Source organism: Oenanthe melanoleuca, chromosome 1 (assembly GCF_029582105.1).
Source record: "Oenanthe melanoleuca isolate GR-GAL-2019-014 chromosome 1, OMel1.0, whole genome shotgun sequence".
NCBI lineage: Eukaryota > Metazoa > Chordata > Aves > Passeriformes > Muscicapidae > Oenanthe > Oenanthe melanoleuca.
This window is the reverse complement of record NC_079333.1, coordinates 109,464,605-109,490,204: the sequence shown is the minus strand read 5'-3', so window position 1 is coordinate 109,490,204 and position 25,600 is coordinate 109,464,605. Positions and strand designations below refer to the sequence as shown.

General features: G+C 45.8%; 2 protein-coding genes across 4 annotated transcripts in view; one reads left to right on the top strand and one right to left on the bottom strand.

Moving 5' to 3' along the window:
- The window catches only part of TTC3 (tetratricopeptide repeat domain 3), a 50,983-nt gene extending 41,250 nt beyond the window's left edge, over positions 1-9,733 (top strand). For 2 of the 3 annotated variants that reach the window (XM_056510275.1, XM_056510193.1), the window contains 12 exons: positions 1,272-1,337; positions 1,744-1,893; positions 2,066-2,205; positions 2,886-2,954; positions 3,239-3,335; positions 3,751-3,851; positions 4,348-4,438; positions 4,837-4,935; positions 6,510-6,916; positions 7,458-7,572; positions 7,657-7,860; positions 8,063-9,733. In XM_056510275.1, the coding sequence (XP_056366250.1) occupies positions 1,272-1,337; positions 1,744-1,893; positions 2,066-2,205; positions 2,886-2,954; positions 3,239-3,335; positions 3,751-3,851; positions 4,348-4,438; positions 4,837-4,935; positions 6,510-6,916; positions 7,458-7,572; positions 7,657-7,860; positions 8,063-8,290 (1,767 nt within the window). In that variant the 3' untranslated portion in view covers positions 8,291-9,733. The remainder of the gene's footprint in view (positions 1-1,271; positions 1,338-1,743; positions 1,894-2,065; positions 2,206-2,885; positions 2,955-3,238; positions 3,336-3,750; positions 3,852-4,347; positions 4,439-4,836; positions 4,936-6,509; positions 6,917-7,457; positions 7,573-7,656; positions 7,861-8,062) is intronic. The other variant, XM_056510103.1, reaches the window with a different exon arrangement.
- Positions 9,734-9,735: 2 nt separating this feature from the next.
- Positions 9,736-24,899, bottom strand: VPS26C (VPS26 endosomal protein sorting factor C). Its single transcript, XM_056511316.1, has 8 exons — positions 22,866-24,899; positions 18,298-18,441; positions 17,311-17,460; positions 15,857-15,937; positions 13,956-14,030; positions 12,996-13,146; positions 12,054-12,206; positions 9,736-10,876 (listed from the first exon to the last, which is right to left on the bottom strand). The coding sequence occupies exons 1-8, from the start codon at positions 22,986-22,988 to the stop codon at positions 10,794-10,796; spliced, it is 960 nt and encodes a 319-aa protein (XP_056367291.1). The 5' UTR covers positions 22,989-24,899; the 3' UTR covers positions 9,736-10,793.
- Positions 24,900-25,600: the final 701 nt, after the last annotated feature.

Sequence of the window (25,600 nt, the reverse complement as noted above, 5' to 3'; positions counted from 1 at the left end):
GCAGCTCTGCTGGGAGGAAAGGCTGGCACAGCTGGGATTGTTCACCTGCACAGGAGAAGCTTTGGGCTGAGCTCAGGGTGGCCTTGCAGGGCCTGAAGGAGCTGCAGGAAACATGGAGAGAGACAATTGCCAAGGGCTGGAGGGACAGACACAGGGAATGGAGGGACAGACACAGGGAATGGAGGGACAGGACACAGGGAATGGAGGGACAGGACACAGGGAATGGAGGGACAGGACACAGGGAATGGAGGGACAGGACACAGGGAATGGAGGGACAGGACACAGGGAATGGAGGGACAGGACACAGGGAATGGAGGGACAGGACACAGGGAATGGAGGGACAGGACACAGGGAATGGGAGGGACAGGACACAGGGAATGGAGGGACAGGACACAGGGAATGGAGGGACAGGACACAGGGAATGGCTTCAAACTGAAAATGTACAGGTTCAGATCAGATATTAGGGAGAAATTCCTCCCTGGGAGGCTGGGATGGAATTGCCAGAGCAGCTGTGGCTGCCCCTGGATCCCTGGCAGTGCCCAAGGCCAGGCTGGACACTGGGGCTGGAGCAGCCTGGAATAGTAGAAGGTGTCCCTGCCCATGGAGCTGGATGATTTTCAAGGACCTTTCCAACCCAAACCATTCTGGGATTCCTGAGAACTCTCAGTTGGTGCCACTTTCTGTGATCACTCATTTTTAATCTGTAATTCTTCAGAGCTGCTCACTGAATTTTGTTGTGCCTGAAGTTCTTGCAGCTCTTTTCCCTGGTATCACAGAGGGAGCTGCTGCACATGTTTCAGCTTCACTTAAGAGATGAAGCAAGGTCCTTCTGTGTCATTATTTTTCCTTTTGTGATGAGTTCAGGGATTTATTTTCACTTCCACAACATTTGAGAATTTGGATTTGTGGAGCAGAGGAGGCTCAGGGGGGACCTTCTCACTCTACCACTCACTGACAGCAGCATGAGACATTTCCTGCAAATCTTAATTTTTCAGATATTTAGAGCGTGGCTTTGTGTAATAGCTCACAGAACTCCTTGGAATTGCTTGTGGTCAGTGAAATCAGGGAAAGAAAAAAAAATCCTTTTCATAAAAACCTCCACAATGTTTTCCTACATCATTTATAGGCTGGATTGAATCCCACCAGAGTTGCATTTGTAAAACCCTCAGTGAGGTACAAAAGCTCCAAACCAGAGCAGCTCATCTATGAACTGAGAAGCTTTTTAATCAAATCCTGATTTTTTTTCTTTTTTTTTCTTTTATGTGTTCTAGGTAAATAAGGAAGTTGCTGATAGGGAAACCAATACTCTGCCTTTCCATCCATTTGAAAATCAACAAGTAAGTTCCCTGCATCCTGATTTACATTTCTCATGAAGGAGGTTAAAGAAATGCCCAAAAAAATGAATGGTGAAGAAATGAAAGTTCTCTGAAAACAACAGCTTTTAACAGATATTTTGTATTTTGGGGGTTGTTTTGTGTTTTTTGGTGTTCTGGGAAGCATCACCCTGCCCCACAAGGAGATGATTTCTGTGCTTTGCTTTACTATTTGATACTTGTCAAATATTTATGAGGTATTTCCTCTCTCAAAACCTGGATTGAAATTCTCCATTTGGGCATAGAGACAGTTCAGAGTGGTGTTATTGGCAGGTTTGTGTCTGTGCCAGGAGATAAAAGTGAGAAAATGTGGCCTTTGACCTGGTACAGCCATAAACCAGCCTGGTTTTTGTAACTGATTAATTTCCAGGGAGATATTCTCCGGATGGAAAAGGAGCACCAGGTACTGAAAGAACAACTCAGAGAAGCAGAGGAGAAATTTGAGCAGTTACAAAGCAGGAGTTTGGAGGAAATTGGTGCTTTGGAAGAGCTCCTGAAAAAAAGTATTGAAGAGACTGAGGTAAAGTTTTTTTTCCCCTGGATCAGAGGTTGTGGAATCCCCTGGGAGTGCCCAAGGCAGGCTGGGCAGGGCTTGGATTCCCTGCCTGCTCACAAATATCCTGTCTGCTCCAGCTTTTATTGGAATGAAGCACAATTTTCAGAAAGGCAGTTTTGTTCTTTTCTGCCTTCAGGTGTCCCAGAACGAGCTGGATTGGTTCCACCAAGACTCAGAAACACAAATGAAGAAATGGCAGCAGGAGAAGAAAGAAAATCGAGAGAACTTAAAAGCTCTGAAGGGCACAGTTAAAAAACACTCAGACACCAATGAGAGGTATGGCTGTAAATAGATTTACATCCCCTCATTCTGAGAGTCTAAAGAGTTCAGAACTCTTTAGGGAGATTTCATCCTTGGCTGTGAACCCAGCCAGACATTTTCTAACAGTATTAGGCTGAAATATGGACATGATCTCTTTCTTACTTTGAATTTTTTGACAAGTTACAGGTAAACATCTAAAATGGGCTTTAGACAACTGATGAAACTTATTTAGCAATAATTCTCCTAATCAGATTTGACAGTTCCTACTGTATTTTAATGTCCTCTCTGTTTACAGAGCCCTGACTTTGGTCCTTGAATGCCTTTGTTTTATCTTTATTCTTAAGTAGTTTGGGGCTAATCTCTCCTGAAAAATCATCAGCCTGTTTTATATTAATTACTGCTTTATTAGCAATAGATTTAAATGTATTTAGAACAGAATCCCTGAATTATTTGGGTTGGGATGGATCTTAAAGACCATTTATTTCCACCCCTGCCATGAGCAGGGACACCTCTCACTGTCCCAGGATGCTCCAGCCTGGCCTTGGACACTTCCAGGGCTGGGAATTCCATAATTCCTCTGGGATTAAACAGCATCTAAAACCTACAGCTTGTCCTGGTGCTTACAGAGGAACATGTTCCAGATTTGCCAATAAACCTTTTCCACAACAAGTTTAATCCATGTTTCATTCCTGTAGGTATTTGAAGGCCATTGATGACAAGGAAAAGCAATATAATGCATGTTTAAAAACATTTCTGGAGACCAGGTAAAACTCACATCCCTTTCAGCAATATTTACATTTTTCTGTTTCACTCTGGGTAAAGGTTTAGGGGAAAATAAGCACTTCTAACCCATATTTTTTATTCTAAGTTAGTTTGTTTTTCACTTGCCATGAGTAAATATTCAGAATAAAGAAAAGCATACCCTCATACATTTTCTTTGATTACATAAAATTAAGTAGCTGTAAAAAAAACCCTCTAAAGTAGCATTAATTTAAATACTACTCTGCTGTAATGTTACTCAAATATTTCATTTCTTTTTCTTTCACAGTAATAAATTTGCTAATGAGAAAGGCAAATTGGAAGAGCTGATAAAAAAGAGTCAAGATGACAGCCAGGAGTGTGAGAAAAGAGCTGTTAAAGCAGAGGTACAACCAAAAAAATCCTTAAAAACCTTTAGTTTTTAATTAAGGGATTGGGGTTGTGCTGATTGGAGGTGGGGAAATGATATCAAAGATGTTAATTAAATATTGGAAGTACCAGAGATGGAAATTCCACTTGAAAATTCCTCACTGTAGGAACTATGTGTGCACTTAGTATCCTCAAACTCTTGTTTAAATTCTTACTAAAATCTTGTTTAAGGTTTTATCCCTTTTTTCTGTTTTTTTAAACACTTTTTTGTTTGTTTTTGTTGTTGTTGGGTATTTTTTTTGTTTTTTGTTTTTTATTTTTTGTGTTTTTTTTTTTTTTTTTTTTTTTTTTTTTTTTTTTTTTTTTTTTTTTTTGTTTTTTGTTTTTTGTTTTTGTTTTTGTTTTGTTTTTTGTTTTGTTTTTTTTTTCCAGATCTCTGTGCTCCAGACCTGGAAGGAAACTGAAGTCTGGAAGCTCAAAGGCACCATTGCCAAGGCAGAAGGAAATCTCAGGATGCTGAAGGCACTGAACAGGTACTGGGAGTTCCAGGAATTCTACTACTCCTGCTTGTTAATTATTTACTATTTAAAATTTATTTCATGTTCTATAATTATTTTATATTCTGTAGCTATATTGACTATACAATATTTATATAAAATATTAAAATATTAATATAAAAGTGCACAGAGTTGGGGGTAAATAATATTGCCCTGAACAAAATTCAGCTGCAAATTGAGTCTCACCATTATCCTTGTGTCTTTCTGAGCTGGGAAAATCAGATTATCTGGGTAACAATAACAATAATAATAATAATAATAATAATAATAATAATAATAATAATAATAATAATTCCAGTTATTCCTGCCCAGTATCCCTGGAAAAGGGCTGCAGTGTAACTGGTTTTAACCTGAAATCCCTTGAAGACTTGAACTGGGATTAATTGTTGAGGGAGGAACTGTTGGGACATCACCACTGGCCTTAAACATAATGGGAATGTTGGAGTTTAACTGCAGATCTTCAATATTGCAGCAGCTCAGCTTCAGCTCCTGTGTTGAAGGCCCAGATTGATTCCTGGGAAATATTTATTTCAAATGTCCAGAAACAGCTGGAAAAAGTCGAGGTAAAACTTCATTTCTCTCCACAAGCTTCTCAGTTGAACTTTGGAAATGAAACATTTAATAAGGTTGCATTTGTTTTTGAAAACACCAGTAAATTGTTCTCCAAATGCTATGGGGAGTTTTTTAATTACAAAAGAAAGAGACAGTTTGGAGTCCAGGTTGGTAATTTATAGTGGATATATTCACTTTTTTAAAGGTAAAAATCTGCCCTTCATACACTTGCTTCAGAATTGGGTCCCACATTAAGAAATCTGTTTTTTTTTCTGTTGGTGACCTTTAGAAATCAGTGGAACTTCTTAAATAAAAACCCAGCAGGAAACTCTGACAATTCACTGTAAAATGTGATTTTCAATGAAGAGGGAGCTTAGGTTGGTGCTGATGGTTGGTTTTCCTTCTGCAGGCTGAATATGAAGAAAAAATTGAGCTGGTGAAGAAGGGTGCCCAGGACTGCCTCAGTAAAGTGGAAATTGTGGATTTTCCTTATCCTCAAGCACTTGTTGTGAGTATCCCACACTCCAGAGCAGTTCCAGTCCTTGGAATCCCCCGTGGTGGGGCCAGCAGAGGTGGGAGGTGTCCAGGGAGAGCAGGAATGTGCAGCCTTGGGCACCAAGTGCCAGCTGTGCCTGAGCCAGGGGATGCTCCAGAGCAGCAGGGGATGGAGCTGAACTGGGAGCAGCACATTCCCAGCTCCTGGGAGAGGCTCAAGCTGTTTAGAATTGAAAATGACTCAGGGGTTTTGTCCATTGTAGGGTTCCTGTAGCACCAAAATCCTGGGATTCCAGGATGATTTGGGTTGGAAGAGACCTTAAAGCTCATCCAGTTCCAACCCTGACACCTCCCACTGTCCCAGGCTGCTCCAGCCCCAATGTCCAACCTGGGGCACTGCCAGGGATCCAGGGGCAGCCACAGCTGCTCTGGGAATTCTATTCCAGGGCATCCCCACCCTCCCAGGGAACAATTCCTGCCCAATATCCCATCTAAACCTCTGATTTTTCAGTTTGAGGCCATTCCCTGTGTGCTGTCCCTCCATCCCTTGTCCCAAGTCCATCTCCAGCTCTCCTGGAGCTTCTTCAGGCACTGGGAGGATCTCTCTGGAGCCTCCAGGTTGAACAGCCCCAAAATCCATTGGGATAAGTCTCATTATGCAGAATTGCCAAAACCCCTGAGGCTGGAAAATCCCTCCCAGCCCATGGAGTCCCAGCTCTGAGTGCCACCTCCAGGTGCCACCTGCAGGGATGGGCACTGCAAACCTCCCTGGGCAGTTCCCATCCCTGAGCTCCCTTTCCATGGGGAAACCTTCCTGAAGGAATTTCTGAAGGAATTCCTGCACCACCCTGTGGCACTGATTGCAAACACCAACCCCAGCTCCCAGCCAGGTGTGTGAGGAGGGAGGTGGAGCAGAGCCATTTTTGGGAATGCAGCTGGAATGAGAACAGCCCCAGAAACCCTGTTCAGAGTTTTCTCAGGCCCAGCAGCTCCACCAGTGCTCAGCTCAAATCAAAGCACTTTCTTCTGACCTCTCTGGTCCTTTTTAAGTTGTTTCCTTTCTCTCTAGAAAATTTGGTGTTTATGGTTTGTTTGTTAGTTTTGTGTTTTGTTTTTTGGGGGTTTTTTGGGTTTGTTTGTTTGTTTTGTTCTGGGTGTAATTTAGATTCAGGGCTCTGGTCTAATATTTGAGATTGTTATTACAATTTTCTGGGCTTCTGCAATTTGCACTCCTGCTCTCTTGCATAATTCCCCACTTATTTTTAGGTCTGTCCTTTCTATTTATTGATACAGACTATGGAGACAACCTAATCACCACGAATTTATTGGGAAAGAGCAACTTTTGTGCCTCTTGCTTTGCATTTGGAATTTATTTTCTCTGCAGTAACACCAGAGTGACCTTTTAGAAGAGAAATAATCACAAGGTCAAACAACTGCCCTGCTGTGAGGGAGTTCATGAGATGAACTGATGTCACCTTTGAGATCCTGGGCACAACCAAACCTGTGACAATTCACACTGCAAATGCTCCAGAGTTCAGCTGGATTTGTTTTAATCACTGTTTGCCTTGCAATGTGTTTGTTTTCTAGACAATACCTGGCAGACCTCCCATGTGTGACCCTGCCATTGTCACCTATTCCTCAGCATCTGCACATCCCAGTGCCCTTCCTCCATTCTCGAGTTCTGATGGAAAAGCTCCAGCCCAGCCTCCACTCCAAGCACAGACTGGAGCTAAGCCAGCACCTGCCACCTCTGAGGCTTCTTCTGCAGCTGGGAAAACACATCCCAAAGCTCCACAGGGATCACATTCCAATAAATTCTCACCATCCTGCCCATCAGGGATTTCTGGAAGTAACTCCCAGCAAGTCCAGCCCAACCAGACCTACCAAGATCCCTCAGCTCTGCAACCTTCTGGAATTCTAAACAACAAAAAGCTTCCCAAAAAAATTGCAAATATTTTTGCCCAGCTCCAGACTATATTCCCAAACTACAGCAGGTACTGGTTTGGTGTGCTGTGAAAAAAGGGCTGAAGAGCAAAAATAATTGTTTTTGTTTTGCTGGCAAGGGATGGAGGGGCAGGATGAGGGGGAATGGGTTTAAACTGCCAGAGGGCAGGGCTGGATGGGATATTGGGCAGGAATTGTTCCCTGGGAGGGTGGGCAGGGACTGGGATGGAATTCCCAGAGCAGCTGTGGCTGCCCCTGGATCCCTGGAATGTTCAGTTCCAGGTTGGACACTGGGGCTGGAGCAGCCTGGGACAGTGGGAGGTGTCCCTGCCATGGATGGGGTGGGATATGGGATGGGATATGGGATATGGGATGGGATAGGATATGGAATATGGGATGGGATGGGCATTCAGGTCTCCCAGCCATGGGAGCCATTCCATGATTCTGATGATTGTTCAGTTCTTTCATCCTGGTTACTGAGAGTCACTGGGAGCAGTTGATGGGAGAAATTGGTGTCTCTTGATCCTGCTGGGATCAAACAGGGAGTTTCTCCAGGGCCCATCCCTAATGCTGCCTGTCCTGTGCCTCCAGCTCAGAGCTCCTTGCCTTCATCAGGGACGTGCAGGGCAGAAATGGGAACAGGGCCGAGCTGAGCCCCGACGAAATCCTCAGGCGGGTCACGGAGCTCATCCTGGAGCAGCAGCAGGTACTGGGGCTGCACTGCTGCTCTCCCTGATGGGAAATGCAGCAGCACAGCCCCAGGGACTCAGTTCCTCTGCTCCCTGTGCAGGCAGCACCTCCAGCAGGCAGAGCTGTGCCTGCCCCGGGCACACGGAGCCGCCAGGGTCCCATGGAGGGAATCGGCCCCGGCTGCCCCCGGGCAGCACCCACCCCTCCAACCTCTTCCAGCAAAAACCCCTCCCAGCCAAACCTGCAGCCCTGGGGCAATGCTGGAGCTGCAACCAAAGCCAAGTGGAGAAAGCAGGATGATGGTGTAAGTTTTCCTCTGTTTCTATGGAGCTGTTGTTTTGTACAAGACATGAAATAATTCTGGGGGAAAAAATTATTGCCTCGTTTATTTTGTGTACAAAAGCTTCAATAGACTTGGTTAATGTTGGTGACCTTGTTAATTGAGTAGAATGTACTGGTTAGATGCTGATGTTTTTTAAATAACTGAGCATTCCTTTCCTGGCCAGGCCTCCAGTGAGGATCCCTGCAGCATCTGTCACGATGAGCTGAGCAAAGACTGCTGTGAGCTCGAGTGTGGCCATCACTTCCACAGAGAGGTGAGTTCTGCTCTTCTTCCTCATCTCCACCTCCTAAAAACAACCCTTTACCCTCCAGTGCTGAAACAACAGGGCACAGTTTCCTTTTCCAGCCTTTGCCACAGCCAGCCTGACTGTCAGAGCTTTAGGTATTTTTAAAGTGAAATGATTCATCAGAGTGGATTTCAGATGATTCTTCAGAGAGTGAATTTGGTTGGGATTGCTGGCAGCACACTCAGGGACTGGGTTATCCCTGGAATCTGTTTGCCTCCTGATAGTGGAAATTCATCAAGTAAAAAAGCCAGGATGATGCTGGAACAACTCCACGTTTCTGTCTGTGACTTTTTCCCTTTACCTTTCTTATTTTAATGCTGAATTGTTCTCGCAGAATCAGTTTGATTAGAGGAGGAGAACAATTCTCCAGCCCCAAATTTCAGTGGTGTAGAACTTGTTGAAGAGCTTCCCCATTAGTGCCAATACTTTTCAGCCTCCAGCTGGACTCCCCTCCCCAGATTTGCCTGAGACCTCTCCCTGTCCCCACAGTGCATCCGAACGTGGCTCAAGCAGCATTCCAGCACCTGCCCCATCTGCCGTGTCCATGCTCTGCTTCCCGAGGACTTCCCTGAGCTTCCTGCCTGGAACAAGAACAGCTGAAGCTGCTTTCACCTCCACACTTCACCATTAAAGATGCAAAGGGGCTGCAGCACAACCCAGTGCTGGGGGGCAGGACAGAACCCTGGGTTTATTTGCCATGGGAACAGTTTTGGGCTTTGACTCCAAGCTCCAGGATTTCTCCTGGTTCCTGCCTAAAGCTGTGGAGTTCAGGGCACACAGGACTGGTGGATTATTGGCTGAGGGACACTGAAAGTATAAATTCTTTAATCTGAAAGACCAGTGCATAATGCCTGTGAAGAGGGGGCTTTTCTCTCAGATTTTTCCAATATCAAGTAGGTGACCCAAAGGATGGACCAAGAGAATTGGAAACCAAGACATTCCCTGCCTCTGGCATAAACTATTCAGGATTCAAGCCTGGTGTGGTCCTTGTAGCTGCTCTCTGCATAAATCCACACCTGAGAATTCAAAATGTTTAAATAATGACTTTTAAATTGTTCATATGGTTCAATTCTTTAATCTCAGAATAGGGTTGAAATTTGAATTTCCCCCTTTGTTGACAAGTTGGTCTGTTTAAATGGGAAGGATTTTTAAAGGGATTTTAAAAGTAGTTTTTAAGTGACACTTCCTCTGTATTTGTGCAGGAATGGTCACCCAGTAGCAAGAGGGGCAAAATTCCAACAGCTCAGGGAATTATTCTCCCACTGTTTCCTGAGTCTGGAGTGGCCAGAGCACCTTCAACACTGACAAATTTGTCCCAAACAGCAAAAAGTGAGGACCAGAGCCCGAGAATCTTAAAGTGAAACTCAAATATTCTGTTGTCTGAATCCAGGGAGCATCACATGGATTAGGAGCTCTTGGCTAATTCCAGGGATCACTTGTTCCCCACACTGCTACATCTCCTCCAGCTGAAGTTTTAAACTCCTCTCTCTTTAATCAGTGTATTAATTACCATTTCAATAAAAAAATAAAATTACTGCTGCAGCCAAACATGTTGTTTTTGTGTTGTATTTCTGCTCAGTCCAAGCTAGGGCTGAGTAATTACTCTGTGCTGTAGAATTAATGCTTAAAAATGCCAGTATTGGAATCCTTTTCAGCTTTCAATATTTTTTGGGGGATGCAGCTTTTCCCCAAATTCCCCTGAACCATCCCTGGTCTCAGGGTAAAGTGCCAAGTTTCAGTAAATAGCATTTTCCTCCCCCTTCCCAGACACTGAAATGAAAATTTCAGCTTTTTCTTCCCAAACTGGAATTACATTCTCCTCCTTGGCAATGCTGCTGGATAAGGAAATTATTTTTCTTAGTTTTCTTAATTCTGCCTTTCTAGGTGCTCATCTTTACACTTCCAATTTCCATAATACAGACTGAGCTTGCCTCTACCCCACATGGAAAATTAATGGAAAATCCACAAGTTGTGGCTGTTCCATTAAAACAACATCAAAATCCACAACCTGTTTGTGTTGGAAGGTTATTTCTTACTGAATTACTTTTCCTTTGAGCTGTACAGTCACAAACATTAATTTCTTCCTCCAACACCAATTCCTGTTCCCAACTTGACCAGAATTTCCTTGGTGTGATTTGAAATCATTCATTCACTCATGGTGCTTGGGACAGATCCCACAGCACCTCCCAGAGTTGTAGCACCATTTTTTAGGCCTTCCAAGACCTCACTTCTATCACAATTCCCATACTCTCCCAGTATGGCTGTAATGGGATTTATGACTTTTAAGGAGTTTTCAAAGGACTTTGGAACAAGTATTACAAAATTAAATCAAGAGAGGAACTTGCTACACACTTCTACAAGCTGTAGAAACTACAGAATGTTTCCTTCAGGATCTGCCTGAGAAAAAATTGGAATGGTTTTGCTGAAGGCAGCAGGATTGGGAAAGCCAGAGAGGCAAAGCCCTGGCCAGGATAACAGGGAAGTGAAAGCACAAAAAGTGGCCACAGGAAGAAGGAATTGAGGTGGCTCCAGCTGAAGTCATGGATAAAGTTCCACTTTCCCTCTGAGGAATTCCCAGAAAACCCTTCCCTGCTTCTCCAGGGGGTGTTCACATCCTGCAGAGCTTCAGGGGGAAGTTCTCTGTGATGAGATGGTCGTCCTGCAGAAGGACCACGATATTCACTTCAAATTCTGGGAGAGGGGAAAAAAGAGAGACACAATTCCATGGGGAGCTCAATCCTAGCAGCAATCCTACTTCAATTCCACAGGGAAGCTGAATCTAGCAGCAGGATGAGGCAGAAGCTCCTGGAACATTCCAGGCAGAACCTCACCCAGGCATTCCAGCCCTTGGACCATTCCTAGAAAATCCTGCTTGGTTCTAATCTTTGGGATTCCTCTGGATTGTTTTATCACTGATAGATTATGGCAAACAATCCTCTGGAAAAGAGGATTCAGAGATCAAAAAAAATGTTTTGATAGAGAGCTCCACCAAGGTGGTGTTTAAAGCATGGAATGGGAGAATTCCAGGACAGCCTCATTCCCTGTTTCCAGCCTTAGGAAATGAAATACTGGAATACAACAGGCCTGAAAATTGGGGAACAAAAATTCCAGAGGAAAATCTACTCCTGGATATTATATTGTGTCCTTCAAAGCCAAAACCAGTATCAGATCAATAATCAATCCTAAATGGAGACAGAATAAAAAGCCAGGCAGAGTTAATAAATGAAGGGAAACAGAAATCAAAATAAATTTAAATTCTCATTGCAAATTGCTAGTGAAGAGCTTAAAATGTCAAAAAAAGAAAGAATATTATAATTTTGGGTAAAATCACTGCATAGTGTAACAGATTCCAGGATGAAGGGAAGAAATACAAACCAGCCAAGTGGATTCTTGCAGTACTTTTTTGAACAAGTGAGGAAAATCCTGATTTTGTTAATAAAAATACTGGATTTTGACAATCAGCATGTGGTGTAGATAAGAGAAGTCACTCCCTGACCAACCTTGCTGCTTCCAAGGCTTTCAGCAGGAAAGTGGGAAACAAAAAGAAGAAAACAGAAAGAGGGATTCTCACTGGTGAGGAAAAGAGGGAACTTTGTTCTTGGACTATTCCTGAAGTGTTCCTGCATTCCAGTGCTCCTCCTGTCCCCTGATGATGGGATTTTATTAGGAGCAGCTTGTGGCTGCACAGCTTTAGTGCAGAAGTGCTGGGGCTGTTTCCTCAGCCTGAAATGCAGCAGGATTTGTGCTCAGGGAAGCAGAGGGATGTCCTGAGCTCCTCCTGCAGCACTGCTGCATTTACCCCTCACCTGCCCATCTAAGGGGAATGAAAGGGGCCATTCCCCTCCCAGGAAAGTGCCTCCCCACTCACCCACTTTGAAGTTGGTTGTTTCCAGGGTGGGGCAGGTGAAGAGCCTGGGGAACACCATGTGGATGGGGATGGGGAGGCCCCTGCAGACGTCGCCGTCGGCGATCTGGATGTTCTGGATCTCTGTGGCATCCCTGGCATAGCCCTCAGCACACCCTGGGCAAGCAGGGAGAAGGGAAATGGGGGAGAGGAGAGAAAACAGCAGCCAAAATTTATCATCCACCTCAGGATTAAGGGGAAAAAAACCACCCTGCAAGTTCTGACAGAGTTAAGGATCATGGAGATAATTTCAATTAACATTGATGTTGTTGCTCCAAAGTGCAGAACTCTGCTGCTGGGTCACTGAGAATTTTTGACTTTCTGTGCTGCCAGGCACTGACCCCCAGCAGGACTCTGCATTGGACCTGAGGCTGTGGAGAAGCTTCCAAAATGGAATGGTAGAACTGGGATCATGGGTGTGCAGTCTGAATAGAAGTGTGTGATATCACAGGGTGGAAAATTTAGAGTTTAAGGTTTTAGAATATAATAATATATGGAAAGCAAGGTGAAGGTTTTAGGGTGGAGGTTTCTTCTTCACCTTCTTCTTCATGGGTCTGGGTGATTTTGTGTGATTGGGTAGAAAATTCCACATTGCAGGCCATGGGTGGTTGGTTATTGGGTTAAAAGTAAAAATAATTTAGGTGGCATTTCTTTTTTGGACAATTTACCCTTAAAAGGCCTTGTAGAGACAGAGATAGGACTCAATTTTTAGTTTGTTAGCTTGAGGTGCTGCAGAACTCACTGTAATACAGACAAGAACTAACAGACATCTGAGTCCAAACAAGAAACTATTGAGAATCCCAACCCTGGGAGAAAGAAGACAGAAGGTGACACCCTCAAGGCCCCAGTGCTCTGCCTCTCTCTGCTGCTGCTCCCTGGCTCCTGGCTGGGCTCAGGGATTCCTACCACAGGTCTCCACGCGCACGAGCTGCAGCTCGATGCTCTTGACGGCCGCCTCGGCGCTCTCCACCACCAGCTCCCCTGTCAGGGGCTGAGTGATCACACAGTTGGTGGAGTTCAGGTGCCCTCTGATCAGGAATTTGGGAAGGGAGGCTCTCTGAAAAGGTTGGAGGAGGAGAAAAAGATGCCACTGTAAAGAGCAGACTAAGAGGAAAAAAAAAAAAAACAACTAACAGGAAGTTATTAAAACAAGTGGGAAATTCCCCCAAAAGTTCCAAAGTTGAGAACTCAAGAGTTCAGAAGTGGAGCTTCAATTTATTTCTTGCATTCTGCCAGGATTTCTCCTAAAATCTCCTCCCTTGACTTGTATCCTTCCTGCTCCTCCATCCACCCCATGGATGGACTTTTCCTGGGAAGAGCTGACAGAACTTGGCTGTCAGAATCCATCCAGGAGCTGGAACCTGCCACTGTCCCAGGCTGCTCCAAACCCCAAATCCAACCCTGGACACTTCCAGGGACCCAGGGGCAGCCACAGCTGCTCTGGGAATTCCAGCCCAGCCTCTCCCCACCCTCCCAGGAACAATTCCTGCCCAAAATCCCATCCAGCCCTGCCCTCCTTGAGGCTTCCCAAAGCCACAGGGGGCTGTAAAAAAAGGCATAACCAAGGCTCAAAATACACATTTTTAAAGGCTGTCCATGGTATAGAATGTTTTCCATTGCTCCACTCCCATCTTTCACTCAGGAAAGGGATAAAAATATTTAACCACTCCTCAGCCAAGTTCCACCTTCAACTGGTCACCACTTACAAGAAATGAGGCAGAATCAATTGCTTATAAAAGTGAAAAAGAAAATAAAAAATACATAATCTGCCTGTTAATCTAAAAGGCAGAATTTAATCACTCCTCTGGTCTCACTCAGAAACACACAAACTTTACATTTAAAATAAAATAATAAAAAAAATTTTACCTCTTTAACATTTTGCAGAGTTTCAGGAGTAATGGTGAAGTCCACAGGGCTTGGCAGCAGCTTCCCTTTCTGTGACTGCAGGGAATGGAAGGGTTAAACTGAAATCTGATCCCCAAAACACAGAATATTAAAAACCACAACAGCTGGCTGCCCTAAACCACCTGGAAAAGCAGGAATACCCTCCTCATCTGAAGCAGAGAGGGAAAAAAGTTCAATTTCCCATTTCTGTATGTACAAATAAATTCATTTTACATGAAGGTTTCCTTTCATTGTTAAATTTGGGGAGGAGAGAGAGTCTAAATGAACTTGTGTCCATTGCTTCAAATTTGCTTTATAAATTCTTATTCTCTACCAGCAAGGGGCTGATCTGGAAGTCTGAGTGAGGATCTGCCCTCACTGCTCAAGAATTCAAAATAGCTGCTGCTGCCCAGCTGCAAGATGGAAGAGATTAGCAAAAGATTGGCTGCATTTTCCCAAAATGACAAATTCTGGCACAGAATAAGCTGAAGGGGAATGGTACATTGAGCACTGACAGTGAGAATTATATGTTCAGTAAAACCTCATTAATTCACCCTGACTGAGAGATTCATGATTTACTGACTGGTGAGCTCAGAAGTGCTGTAGTGGGAACAAGAAATAAACCCAGGGAAACTGCAGGAGATGTGATTTTTCACTCCTCTGACAAGTGTGCCTCACTTATAAATGTAATAATGGACCAATAAAATGTAGCATCAGATATAACAGAAAATGTTGAAATCTTACCAACAGGAAACTTGTTTGTAACACCAAACTAAATCTTTTAAAAAGGTACTTTAGAACTAAAATAACATTTCCACCCCAAAGCCTGAGTAACACAAAGGATTTTGATATTTACTGGTTTTTTAGAGTTCAAAGGATGATAGAAGAAGGAAGTTACAGATGGAAAAAGGGACATTTACATTTCATCAGCTCTGTCCTGTCCTCAGCTGCTCTGGACAGGCACAGCTCAACCTAAACCAACCCCAAATCCTACACAGGAACTTCTGTAACAGCCAGCAAAGCATTTTCTGGGAGTCCAACCTCCCAGAAAATCTAATCCACAGGGATTAGGATTAGAAACAAGAATTAGAAATTCTAGAATTAGAAATGAGAAGCAAGTTTTCCCTTGCAGGAGAGGTCAGGCACTGGAAGGAGCTGCTCAGGGAGTCTCTGAAGTGTTCAGGAGTCTGGATGTGGGACATGGTTTGGGGTGAGGATGGGATTGGATCATGCTGAAGGTCTCTCCCACCATGAAGATTCCATGATTTCCACCTTGATGCACTTCTGAGGCAGGGCTATAAATCAGAACTCCTCAGCTGAAGAACAGAAATCAGGTTTTTTCACCACCCAACTCCCATTTCCAGGACTGGGAGAGCCTGGAACCTTTGGCTGAGAACTCCTGGGAGAATTCAAAGCAGTGTTTGGAAAAATGACATTGTATTTATGTGACCACTCCATTGTGTCAGAACTCAAAGGATGAATAAGAGAATAAACTCAGGGCACTGTAAAAACATCAGAAAATCCAACTCCTCTTTGTCCTTTAAAAATAAGAGAGGGATGGGTTTTACTAATCAGAAGCAACAGCTCTTTGGGGTGGTTTTGTTTTGGGGCAGATTTCCTTTACTCCTACATTTTGGACAAAAGTATCAGGCACAGGATTTTGGGGTGTGCTGTGCAGAGCCAAGAGTTGGGTTTGATGATTTTTGGGGTTTCCTCCAGCACAGGATATTCTGATCCTACACTTCAGTAATCTCTCGTGTCACTATCACAATTTCCATGGGTTTATTTGGGGTTTGTTCTTTTCCCTTAAAGTGAAGGATGGGAGTAAAAAAATCAATGAAAAACCACTAATTAAGTGCAAAATGAACAGGAATCACACTCACCAGGGAGTGGACAATGAACTCACAGGTCTTGGTCAGGTCCTTTGCCAGCAGGGAGCGTCTCATGTCACAGCGCAGGGTGTACTGGGGGAATGGGATGGCCCAGGGGAAAAAACAGCTTTAATTCACATTTCCTCCCTCTTTCCCACCTCTTCACCCCCTCCTGCCTCTGTGCAGAGTGCTGCTGCTGTTATATCCAGCTAAGGGTGATTTTTCATCCTGTTTTGGTGAAGGGATTATCAGTGTGATGTATTCACAGCCCCTCTCATTTTGATTTTCTTGTGGGATTGAATTCTCAGTGGGAAAAGTTGTTGGGATATTTCATGGGGAACTTCAGCCACACAGCTGAGCTCACAGCAGCACTAAAATTAGGCAAGGAGGTGAATTTGCTTCCAATTTGCTCCCCTAAAATGGGAGCCATAAACCAGTGGATGAAAACAGTAAGAATCTGGTTATCCCAGAAATCCTACACTTATCTCCAACAAAGCCTCTCAGAGTCCTTACAGGACAGGGAATTTGTTGAGAAGGAATGACAAAATAAAACAGATATTCCTCATTAAAGTGCACCTCAAACTGACTGATCACAGCAAGTTATTTGGGATATGGGAAGCAACTTAACCAGTGCTGCATCATTTTTGACATCCCTACCACAAACAACAGCTGTTACATGAGGGAAAAAGCCAAAACTGAGCAAATAAATGGAAATGATTTTAAAAACATCCAAACAGGGGGGGAAAAAAAAACCAGGGATTTTTTTCTCTTAGTTAGTTCAAGTGATAGGCTGCTGGGGGGTAATTTGGTTTATTAGGTTGTTTTTTTCATTCCAGTGACATAAAACTTCATTGTCTAACACAGAATTTACCTTCAAGAGATGGCTGAAGAAAAACTTTCCCCCTTAAAAAAAACACCAAAAGTCACCCAAACAAACCAACCCACTTATGATAAGGCAATTTTTAACCTAAAAAAAGATCAAATTTCAAAACTGTATTTCCACAAGACTGTGTCCAAGGAGTTATTCCATACAGATCTGGGCAGGGAATGTTACTCAGCAAAGCAAACAATTCCTCATTTGTGTTGTTCTCAGTATTTGGATTTTTCCTTATGAAATGACACATTTATTTGGAATACAACCACACAGTGGTGCTGTTTTCTTTCAGGAAGGGAATGCAAACAGCTGCCTACAACATCAGGAGGGATCAAACTAGGTTCCAGTTGTCCTGCTGAGGTATTTCAGGTAAAACATCCTGTTTGTGCCATCATTCCCTAAAGATTTACTGGATAAAGGGTGGAAGGCTCAGTCAGTGTGGAAAGAAACCACCACCAAACTTCATCCTCAATTTCCATGGATTAAGAGCTGCTTTAGAAGATACTGTGCAGGTGAAACTTTGTGTTTTCTCTCCAGACAGATACTGTGCAGGTGAAACTTTGTGTTTTCTCTCCAGACAGAACCTCCTCACCTGGATATTGACAAAGACTCCGTGATATGTCTCGTACAGAACTTTGTTGCCCTTCATCTGCAGTGGGAATTCAAAGGGAATTTCTGTCTTGCCACTGGGGAGCTTCCCAGGTTTCACCATTTCAATGGTGCTGTTGATAATCTGAATAGGCTGCAAGGATAAATATTAAAGAGCTTGAGACAGAGAACCAACAACATCCAAACTCCACCAGAATTCCTGGATTTCCAGAATCCCAGGGACCTCTTCAGGACACACAGTGCTGGGATATTTTTTTACAATGAAAACAAACATTAATGTTTTGTTCAAGAAAACAATTTTTATGTTATGGGTGCAGCACATTAATGACCAAAGACATTCAGGGAGCTCACCAGGAGCAGCTCCAGCTTTGGGAAGTGGAACTTAATTTCCTAAATGATGACCCTTAGCAGCAGCTCCACAGGAGCTCCACACATCCCATTCTCTCCAGAGGGATCTGTCAAGTTTTGTCCCATGCCCAGGAACCCCTCCATGGCCTCCACAGACAGGGACTGAGCTGGCACAAAAGTCCAGTTAAACCCAGTCACTTCAAAAAAATAAAATAGCATCACACAATTAATTATTTTTCTTTAAATCACAGCCCTTTGATGCATCACCTAGTAACTTTTAAAACTATTTATGGCAGTGCATTTCAGCCTAAAAGAAAATTCTCCCATCAGTGTGTGTTACTTCCCTAAAATGTCCTGATAAATCCCCCCCTGGGGATATTCCAGTGCTGTGCTCTGGGATGGCCCTGCTGGAGCAGGGGGTGGCACCAGTGACCCTCTGTGGTCCCTTCCAGCCTGACCCATCCTGGGATTCTGTGATCTCCAGATAAAACTCAGCATTTTCCTGCTTTCCATCACTTCCACACCATGAGCAGCTCTGACCACCTGAGAGCCTCTAAGGAAAGGATTCATTTGAGAAAAGAGAGATTTTTGTGCTAAAAATATTCATCTGTGCAGGTCTTACCTTGGCAGTGTTGCAGAAGGCCTCAAACACCCCCACATTTTTGGCACTGAGCTGCAGATTTACTGAGCCCTCCATGGTTAATGAGATCCCTTGGTGCTGCACTGTGTCCTTGCTGGTTATGACCACCACTCCAGAGAGAACTTCCTGCAGGAAAGAGAAAAACATTTGTTTAAATCAGTTTTTATACAGCTGTCAGCCAGACTGTGGAACTCTGAAATCTCCAAACTGAAAACAAATCCTGTTCCCAAAGAATGGTGTAACCTTGTCAGGAGAGACAAACACTGATGAAGGAATTCAGGATGAGAGCTGTGCACTTTTGGTTTGTCCTTAAAAATATCATCCTCCTCTTGGCTGAAGTATTAACCTGAGCTTCAACTTCTTCCCAAAATTTTTAATTTTCCTGTTCAGGAAGATGAGAAACCCTCTCACTGGGTCAGCTGGTAACAGCCAAGTTCCATTTGATGTGTTGGAATAAACTGCCAGGAAGAATTGCTGTATGAAAATTGGGATGGTCAGCCACAGGAGAGGGAACAGAAGGCACAATTGGAAATGGGATGGCCAAGCTGGAGGTGAGATTCACCTCCAGAGTGAGCAGAAGAGATTTAAAATAGAAAAACTGAACACAAAAAAAAAACATTTTCAAAGTGAATCAGAATGAAAGGCAGGAATTGTGACTCCAGGGATGTTGTCACTCATCCCATGCAGGATGTGCTGTCCACAAAATGCACAAAAATGCTGCATCCTCAAAGTGTCAACTCAGTCTTTTCAGCACTGAAAAACTGTTGCAGGAGGGCAACACACAGCTCCCTTCACACACTCCATGGTTTATCCTTCCCTTCTCCCACACTGGAGAATCTGCTCTGATCCTGAAATATTCCCAGCTGGAAAGGGCAGCAGGTGACTGTCCTGGTTTGAAGGACAGGTGTTTGCCAATAAAGGCAGAGGCTTCTCTTTGAAATGGAGAATGCAAACCTCCTTCCTCCAAATTATTATTGTAATTTTGAAACTGAGGGGCTCTCAGGCAAGGAGATGGGAATTAGGAAAAACAGTTCTTTACTAGGAAAATTAAAATAGCAATGCAGTATTACACAGAACAATCCCAGCCCTGCCAGAGTCAGAATCCAAGCTGACACCCGTCAGTCAGTCAGGGTGTTGGCACAGTCCCATTCAATGGTGGCTGCATCCTCCTGCAGGGGCAGATGTGGTTCAGCTGGAGCAGTGCTCCTGGAGAAGGTGCAGTTTCCTCTGAAGCTCCAGGGATGATGTGCAAAGGTCTGGTTTTCCTCTGGAATCCAGTGGGAAGAAGGTTCCTTGGTGTCCCAAATGTCAGTTTTTATCTGGGTAGGAAAGGCTTGGCTCCTCCCCTGGCTGGAGCATCTCCCAGTGGGATGATGGAATTTTATCAGTCATGCCCTGGGACTCAGTGGCCATGAACAGGAGATATCTCCTGGAGGAAGGATGGGCTGTGGGAAGATAAAGATGATTGCCCAGCTGGTTTAAAGATGGCCCATGAGCAGATAATGTGTGCCAGGAGATCAGGGGCACTGCCCCACCCGGCTGCAGCAGATGGGACAGAATTCACGTTGCTGGTCACATCAACCCAGCACAGTGACTGAGAACTGGAGAGCTCTCTGGGGATGAAGCTCCTCTCCTGCTCCTTCCCCAGCAAACAGGTCCCAAGGCACAGCTCCCTCCAACCAGGGGATGATCCTGACTGCTCACACTGCAAACACTTCCAGCCAGGATCTCTCCAGCAGGCTGGGAATTCTGGCAGATTTCTGTCTTTCCTGGTGGTACAGGATGGCAAAAACAGGTCAGGGAGGTTGTGGCAACAGGAAAACATCCCCATCCAAGCAAGGCTGACATCCTGAGAGCCTGGGAAGAGGATCTGCAGCCAGAACAGGAGCACAAAGGGACAGCAAAGAAAAGCTGACCTAAATTCTGCACTGCTCTGCTAAAGGGCCCTAATTAGCACAAGCAATTAGGTTATTGCTTTAAAAAAATGAGTGCAGCTCAACTCTGAGAAGCAAGGACAACCCTGAACATGAGAAGTGCTTTAACAAAGGAGAAGTTTCCTGTCACACAGCACGGCCTGGGAGCAGGAAAGGGAAGGGTGACTTGGAGTTAAATATCAATTTTTCTTTCAATATTTCTTTGGAAATGGAAAATGGAAGATGTCCCTGCCACAGGGGTGGCACTGGATGGGCTTTGAGGTCCCTTCCATGCCTAATTAAAGGTTTGCATCTCCTTTCTCTCCCCACAAGATTCCTACTAAAAATTCATGCTGCATTGCTGGTGTACAGCTCTTCCATCACTGAGTTTTCATCCCAGACTTACAGATTCCAGGCTGAGTTAATGAACTGAAATTACAAACCTTTCTACATGGAAGGTAAAAACAAAACTGACAGATTGACTGACCAGAAATGTCCTAATTTCAGCTTAAAATGGAAGAAGAATTATTTTCCTTCAAAAAAATATCAATTTAAAAGTGAAATAAAGCAAGTCAAGTTCAGTCAAATTGAAAATAGACACAGCACTGAGAAACTGAAATAGATAAATAAACAAAATCCTAATAATTTTTAATTTTCTCATGCACAAAATGATGTGACAGTGAGACACACACAGTGTTTTACCACTCTGGAGTCATTCCTAAGGGGAATAATTCAGCTTTGCCAAAGCCATTCTCTAGATAATCTGACAATTGTAGGACAGATGCTGCACACCCTTCCTTACAAATCCAGTTTTCCAGGATTAAAATCATTCAATAAATGGAATTTCAGTTGATGGAAAGGATTTTTATGATACAAGTGGAAGAGAAAAGAGACACCTGAACATTGCTGCTGAGCAACTCAGGATTTCTAGAAAAATAGTGATAAAAATTAAAAATATTCCTTCTCTTTCAAACCACATCGGCCTCTGCAGAGCTGAGTCAGGATCTTCCCATGGTGCCCAGGAAAAGGGGAAGGACAAAAAGCATCACTTAATCCCAAAGGCAATGCCCAAAATCCCAGAGCTCAGCACCTACTGGGAACACTGGGAGAACACTGGGAAACCCTGCTGGGATCGGGAAAGCTCTGGGCAGGGATGGGGGAAGAGATCAGAGCAGGAGGAAAGATCCAGGAAAGGGCAGGGGGAAAGGGACACAAGGGCAGGGACACAGGGATAACCCTGGGACACAGGGATAACCCTGGGACACAGGGATAACCCTGGGACACAGGGATAACCCTGGGACACAGGGATAACCCTGGGATACAGGGATAACCCCGGGACACAGGGAAAGGGACACAGGGATAACCCTGGGACACAGGGACAGGGACACAGGGATAACCCTGGGACACAGGGAAAGGGACACAGGGATAACCCCGGGACACAGGGAAAGGGACACAGGGCTGGGATACAGGGAAAGGGACATAGGGATAACCCTGGGACACAGGGAAAGGGACACACGGGCAGGGACACAGGGATAACCCCGGGACACAGGGAAAGGGACACAGGGATAACCCTGGGACACAGGGAAAGGGACACAGGGAAAGGGACACAAGGGAAGGGACACACGGGCAGGGACACAGGGATAACCCTGGGACACAGGGAAAGGGACACGAGGGCAGGGACACAGGGAAAGCTCTGGGACATAGGGAACGCTTGGGGGACACAAGGAAAGCTCTGGGACACGGCACCGGGAGAGCTCCGGGACATAAGGAGAGCTCCGGGACACGGCACAGGGAAAGCTCCGGGACACGGCACAGGGAAAGCTCCGGGTCACGGCACAGGGAAAGCCGCCGACACCGCGACAGCACCGACAGGAGAGGGCGAACGACTCCGCTGCCCGAGGAATCCCCGCTGCCAAGGGCGGGCCGGGCCATTCCCAGCGAGTGAGGACACGGCCCTGGAGCCAGCGACACCCCGAGTGTCCCGACAGACCCGCGACAGACTCAGAGAATCCCAGAACAGCTGGGCTTAGAAGGGATCTCAGCCCAAGCTCTGCCGAGGCAGGGTCACCTGGAGCAGGTGACACAGGAACGCATCCAGCAGGGTCTGGGATGTCACCAGTGAGGAGACTCCAGCACCTCCCTGAGCTGTTCCAGGGCTCTGCCACCTTTTCTCCACGAAGCTGTGCCTCCTGTGCAGGGGGAATTGCTGGGCTCAGCCCCTGCCCCTGGCTCTGGGGCCATTGCTGGGGCCTGGAGCAGAGCCTGGGACTGCTCTGCCCTCCCTGCACAGGGACAGACAGACAGACAGACAGACAGGGACAGCCAGGGCTGAGCCCCTCTCTCTGGCTCCTCTCCAGCTGAGCAGCCCCAGCTCCCTCAGCCTTTCCTGGGCACGGAGATGCTCCTCCAGGCCCTTGCTCAGCCCCAGGAGCTCCTGTCCCTGCTGTGCTGAGCAGCCAGAGCTGGGCTCAGCACCCAGAGGAGCCTCCAGGGCTGGCACAGGGGCAGGGTCACCCCTGGCTGTGGGGATGCTCATCCCAGTGCCCCCAGGACAGCACTGGCCTCCCTGGCCGCTCGCCCCGCGCGGTGCCCCGCAGTTCCCCGCGGTGTCAGAAGGCGCTGTCGCGACAGACGCACCCCATCGCGATAAACCTTCCCGGCGCGCTTCACCCGCACGTCCAGCGTCGTCCCCATCGCGCCGTCACGTGACACCGCCTCACGTGACCCGGGAGGTGCGCGGGAGCCCCGCCCCCTCCACATCCGGGTCCTCGCTGCCGTCACTTCCCAGCCGCTGACGCCGCTTCCCGCGCAGCCCCGCCCACTGCCCCGGTTGTCATAGGAACGTGCGGCCGGGGTGAGTGACGCAACTCCGTCACCCGCGGAGAACTACAAAACCCGGCGTGCTTTGCGCGCCGGCAAAGCCCGCTGCGGGACGGGGCAGCGCGTGGGCTGATGGGAGCTGTAGGCGGGGCCGTCACCGCCTCTCGCGGCCCGCGAATGTCGCTTGTCGCGACTGAGGGGCCGCGCACGGAGCAGGGCGGTGACAATGGGAGCCCGGGAAAGGCCTCGCTGTCCTGAGTTATCCCTCTTACGACATTGTACAGCCACAAGCAGCGATATAAATGAGGAGCGACCTTGTTTCTGATCTAATTCCAGGCTCTGAATTTCCAAACACGGCCCCGCCTCGGTCCCCAGAGTTCCCCGCACGTGTCCGATAAATTCAGGAAGGCAATGCTCGCAAAGTCCGCAGGGAGGAATTTCTCCTTAAAAACCCGGAGCACGGAAACGCTCGGTGTGGAAGTGTCCAGCGCTGAGGGAAACGCTTCCATCTCTGCCAGGTGTGGCCTCAGACGGAATTCCTGTGATTTCAGCGGAACCAGGAATTGTCCATCGGCGGAACTGCAAGTCCTGAAGGAAATCTCTAAAGCAGGGGTCGAGTTCTGAATTTTATTGATTCCCTAAATCATTATTTTCACCTCATTCTTAGCACATTATTCACTAGAAGTGGATTTTCTTCAGATTAACAGCATTAAAATAAACAGAGCCCTGTCAGTGGTGGGGGTACCTGGCAGATGGTTCTGTCCTCTTCCTCCTTCAGTACTGAAACCCATCCCTGTCCTTTCCTCCGGCAGTGCTTATGGAAAACTTGGAAAGCCCCCTGCATGCTCCTGTTTTTGGGGAAAAAAGTGAGATATCAAATGTCGCACATTTCAGGGAAGAGAGGGAAAGTGGTCACTGTAAAATGAAAGGAGCATTTAACTGGGATCACTGGATATTGCTGGCAGGACTCAGCTAATTGCTGTCATTAATTAGCGTGGCACAGATAGAGAGGGATTTTTTTTGTTTTGGTTTTTGCCCCATACAAGGAGAACTCAAAAGAGAAAAATAAAAGCTTGGACAGCACAGCTGCTTCAGAGCATGTAGTTTTTTTTTTTTCCCATCACTTTCACAATCTGTTTTTCTTGGGAAACTTTTTCCAAGGTACTTCAGTTACTCATTTCTAGGAACTGGAGCCTCGTGACCAGAAAAAGCTCCTGTTGGTGCAGGCAGGAGCTGCTCCTCTGCCTGGCAACACAGATCCCACAAACAAACCGAGGGAGCAGGCAGCAGCTTCCTGAGGAATCCATGTCCAAATCCAGCCTTCAGTGACAGCTCAGCACCCTCAGTGTGGCTCTTCTGTAGAAAGAATCCCAGAATTATTTGGGTGTGAAGGGACATTAAATCCCATCCAGAGCCACCCCTGCCATGGGGACACCTCCCACTGTCCCAGGCTGCTCCAGCCCCAGTGTCCAACCTGGAACTGAACATTCCAGGGATCCAGGGGCAGCCACAGCTGCTCTGGGAATTCCATCCCAGCATCTCCCAGGGAAAAAGTCCTAATTCCCAATATCCCATCAAACCCTACTCTGAAGCCATTCCCTGTGTCTGTCCCTCCAGCCCTTGGCAATTGTCTCTCTCCATGTTTCCTGCAGCTCCTTCAGGCCCTTCAAGGCCACCCTGAGCTCAGCCCAAAGCTTCTCCTGTGCAGGTGAACAATCCCAGCTGTGCCAGCCTTTCCTCCCAGCAGAGCTGCTCCATCCCTCTGCTCATCCTGCTGCTCCTCTGGGCTCTGCAGCAGCTCCAGCTCCTCCCTGGGCTGGGACAGCTCTGCAGGTGGAGTAAATAAAATTATTTTTAAAAAAACAAAAAGCAAAACTCACAAAAACAAACCAACAAACAAAAAATAACCATACCAAAGAAATCCCAGAAAAAAAAACCCAAACAAACCAAAAAAACCAAACCAAACCAACCAAAGAAAGTCCCAAAAAACTAAAACCCAAAAAAGCAAAACAAAAACAACCCACAAACAAACAAACATAAAACCTCCACCCAGAAAGCAGGAGGAATAAGACAACTAGCTCAAGGAGAGAAATATCCCCATGTGGGACAGGTAAGCACTGTCAGCCCAGATGTAATGACAGGTGAATTTCCTTCCCACCTTCAGGCTGTGGGCAGCAGTATTCCAGTGAGGAGCCTCTTTTCCCTTTAGTTTTGGTTTTCTGAAGGAATTCCCATTCCCAAATGAAGCCTAAAATTGTCAGTCTCACCATGTGCCCAAATTTGGGGAAGATTTTCCAAGTGGACGAAGGCAGCAGGCTCCTGACAATGAGAGGGCTCAGTGCCAAAAACTCCAGCCTTGCTCTGATGCTCAAACTATTTCACTGATTTTACTGAAATCTTCCAAAATACTTCAGTGGGAGGTGGATATCCTGTAAATTTATAATTTGGATCAACCAAAAGAAATCCTGTTAATGGAGAGGGAATTTTCATAAGGACAAGAGAGATGGTTTTAAATTGACAGAGGGAAGGGCTGGAGGGGATATTGGGAATTA

Excerpts from the sequence above, each read along its gene's own strand:
- VPS26C (XM_056511316.1), bottom strand. The coding sequence starts at position 22,988 with ATGTGGAGGGGGCGGGGCTCCCGCGCACCTCCCGGGTCACGTGAGGCG. Across the intron at positions 13,147-13,955 it reads CTCTGCAAAATGTTAAAGAG|AGAGCCTCCCTTCCCAAATT; the intron begins GTAAAATTTTTT and ends CAACCTTTTCAG. Across the intron at positions 10,877-12,053 it reads AACAACCAACTTCAAAGTGG|AATTTGAAGTGAATATCGTG; the intron begins GTGAGTGGGGAG and ends CCCCTCTCCCAG.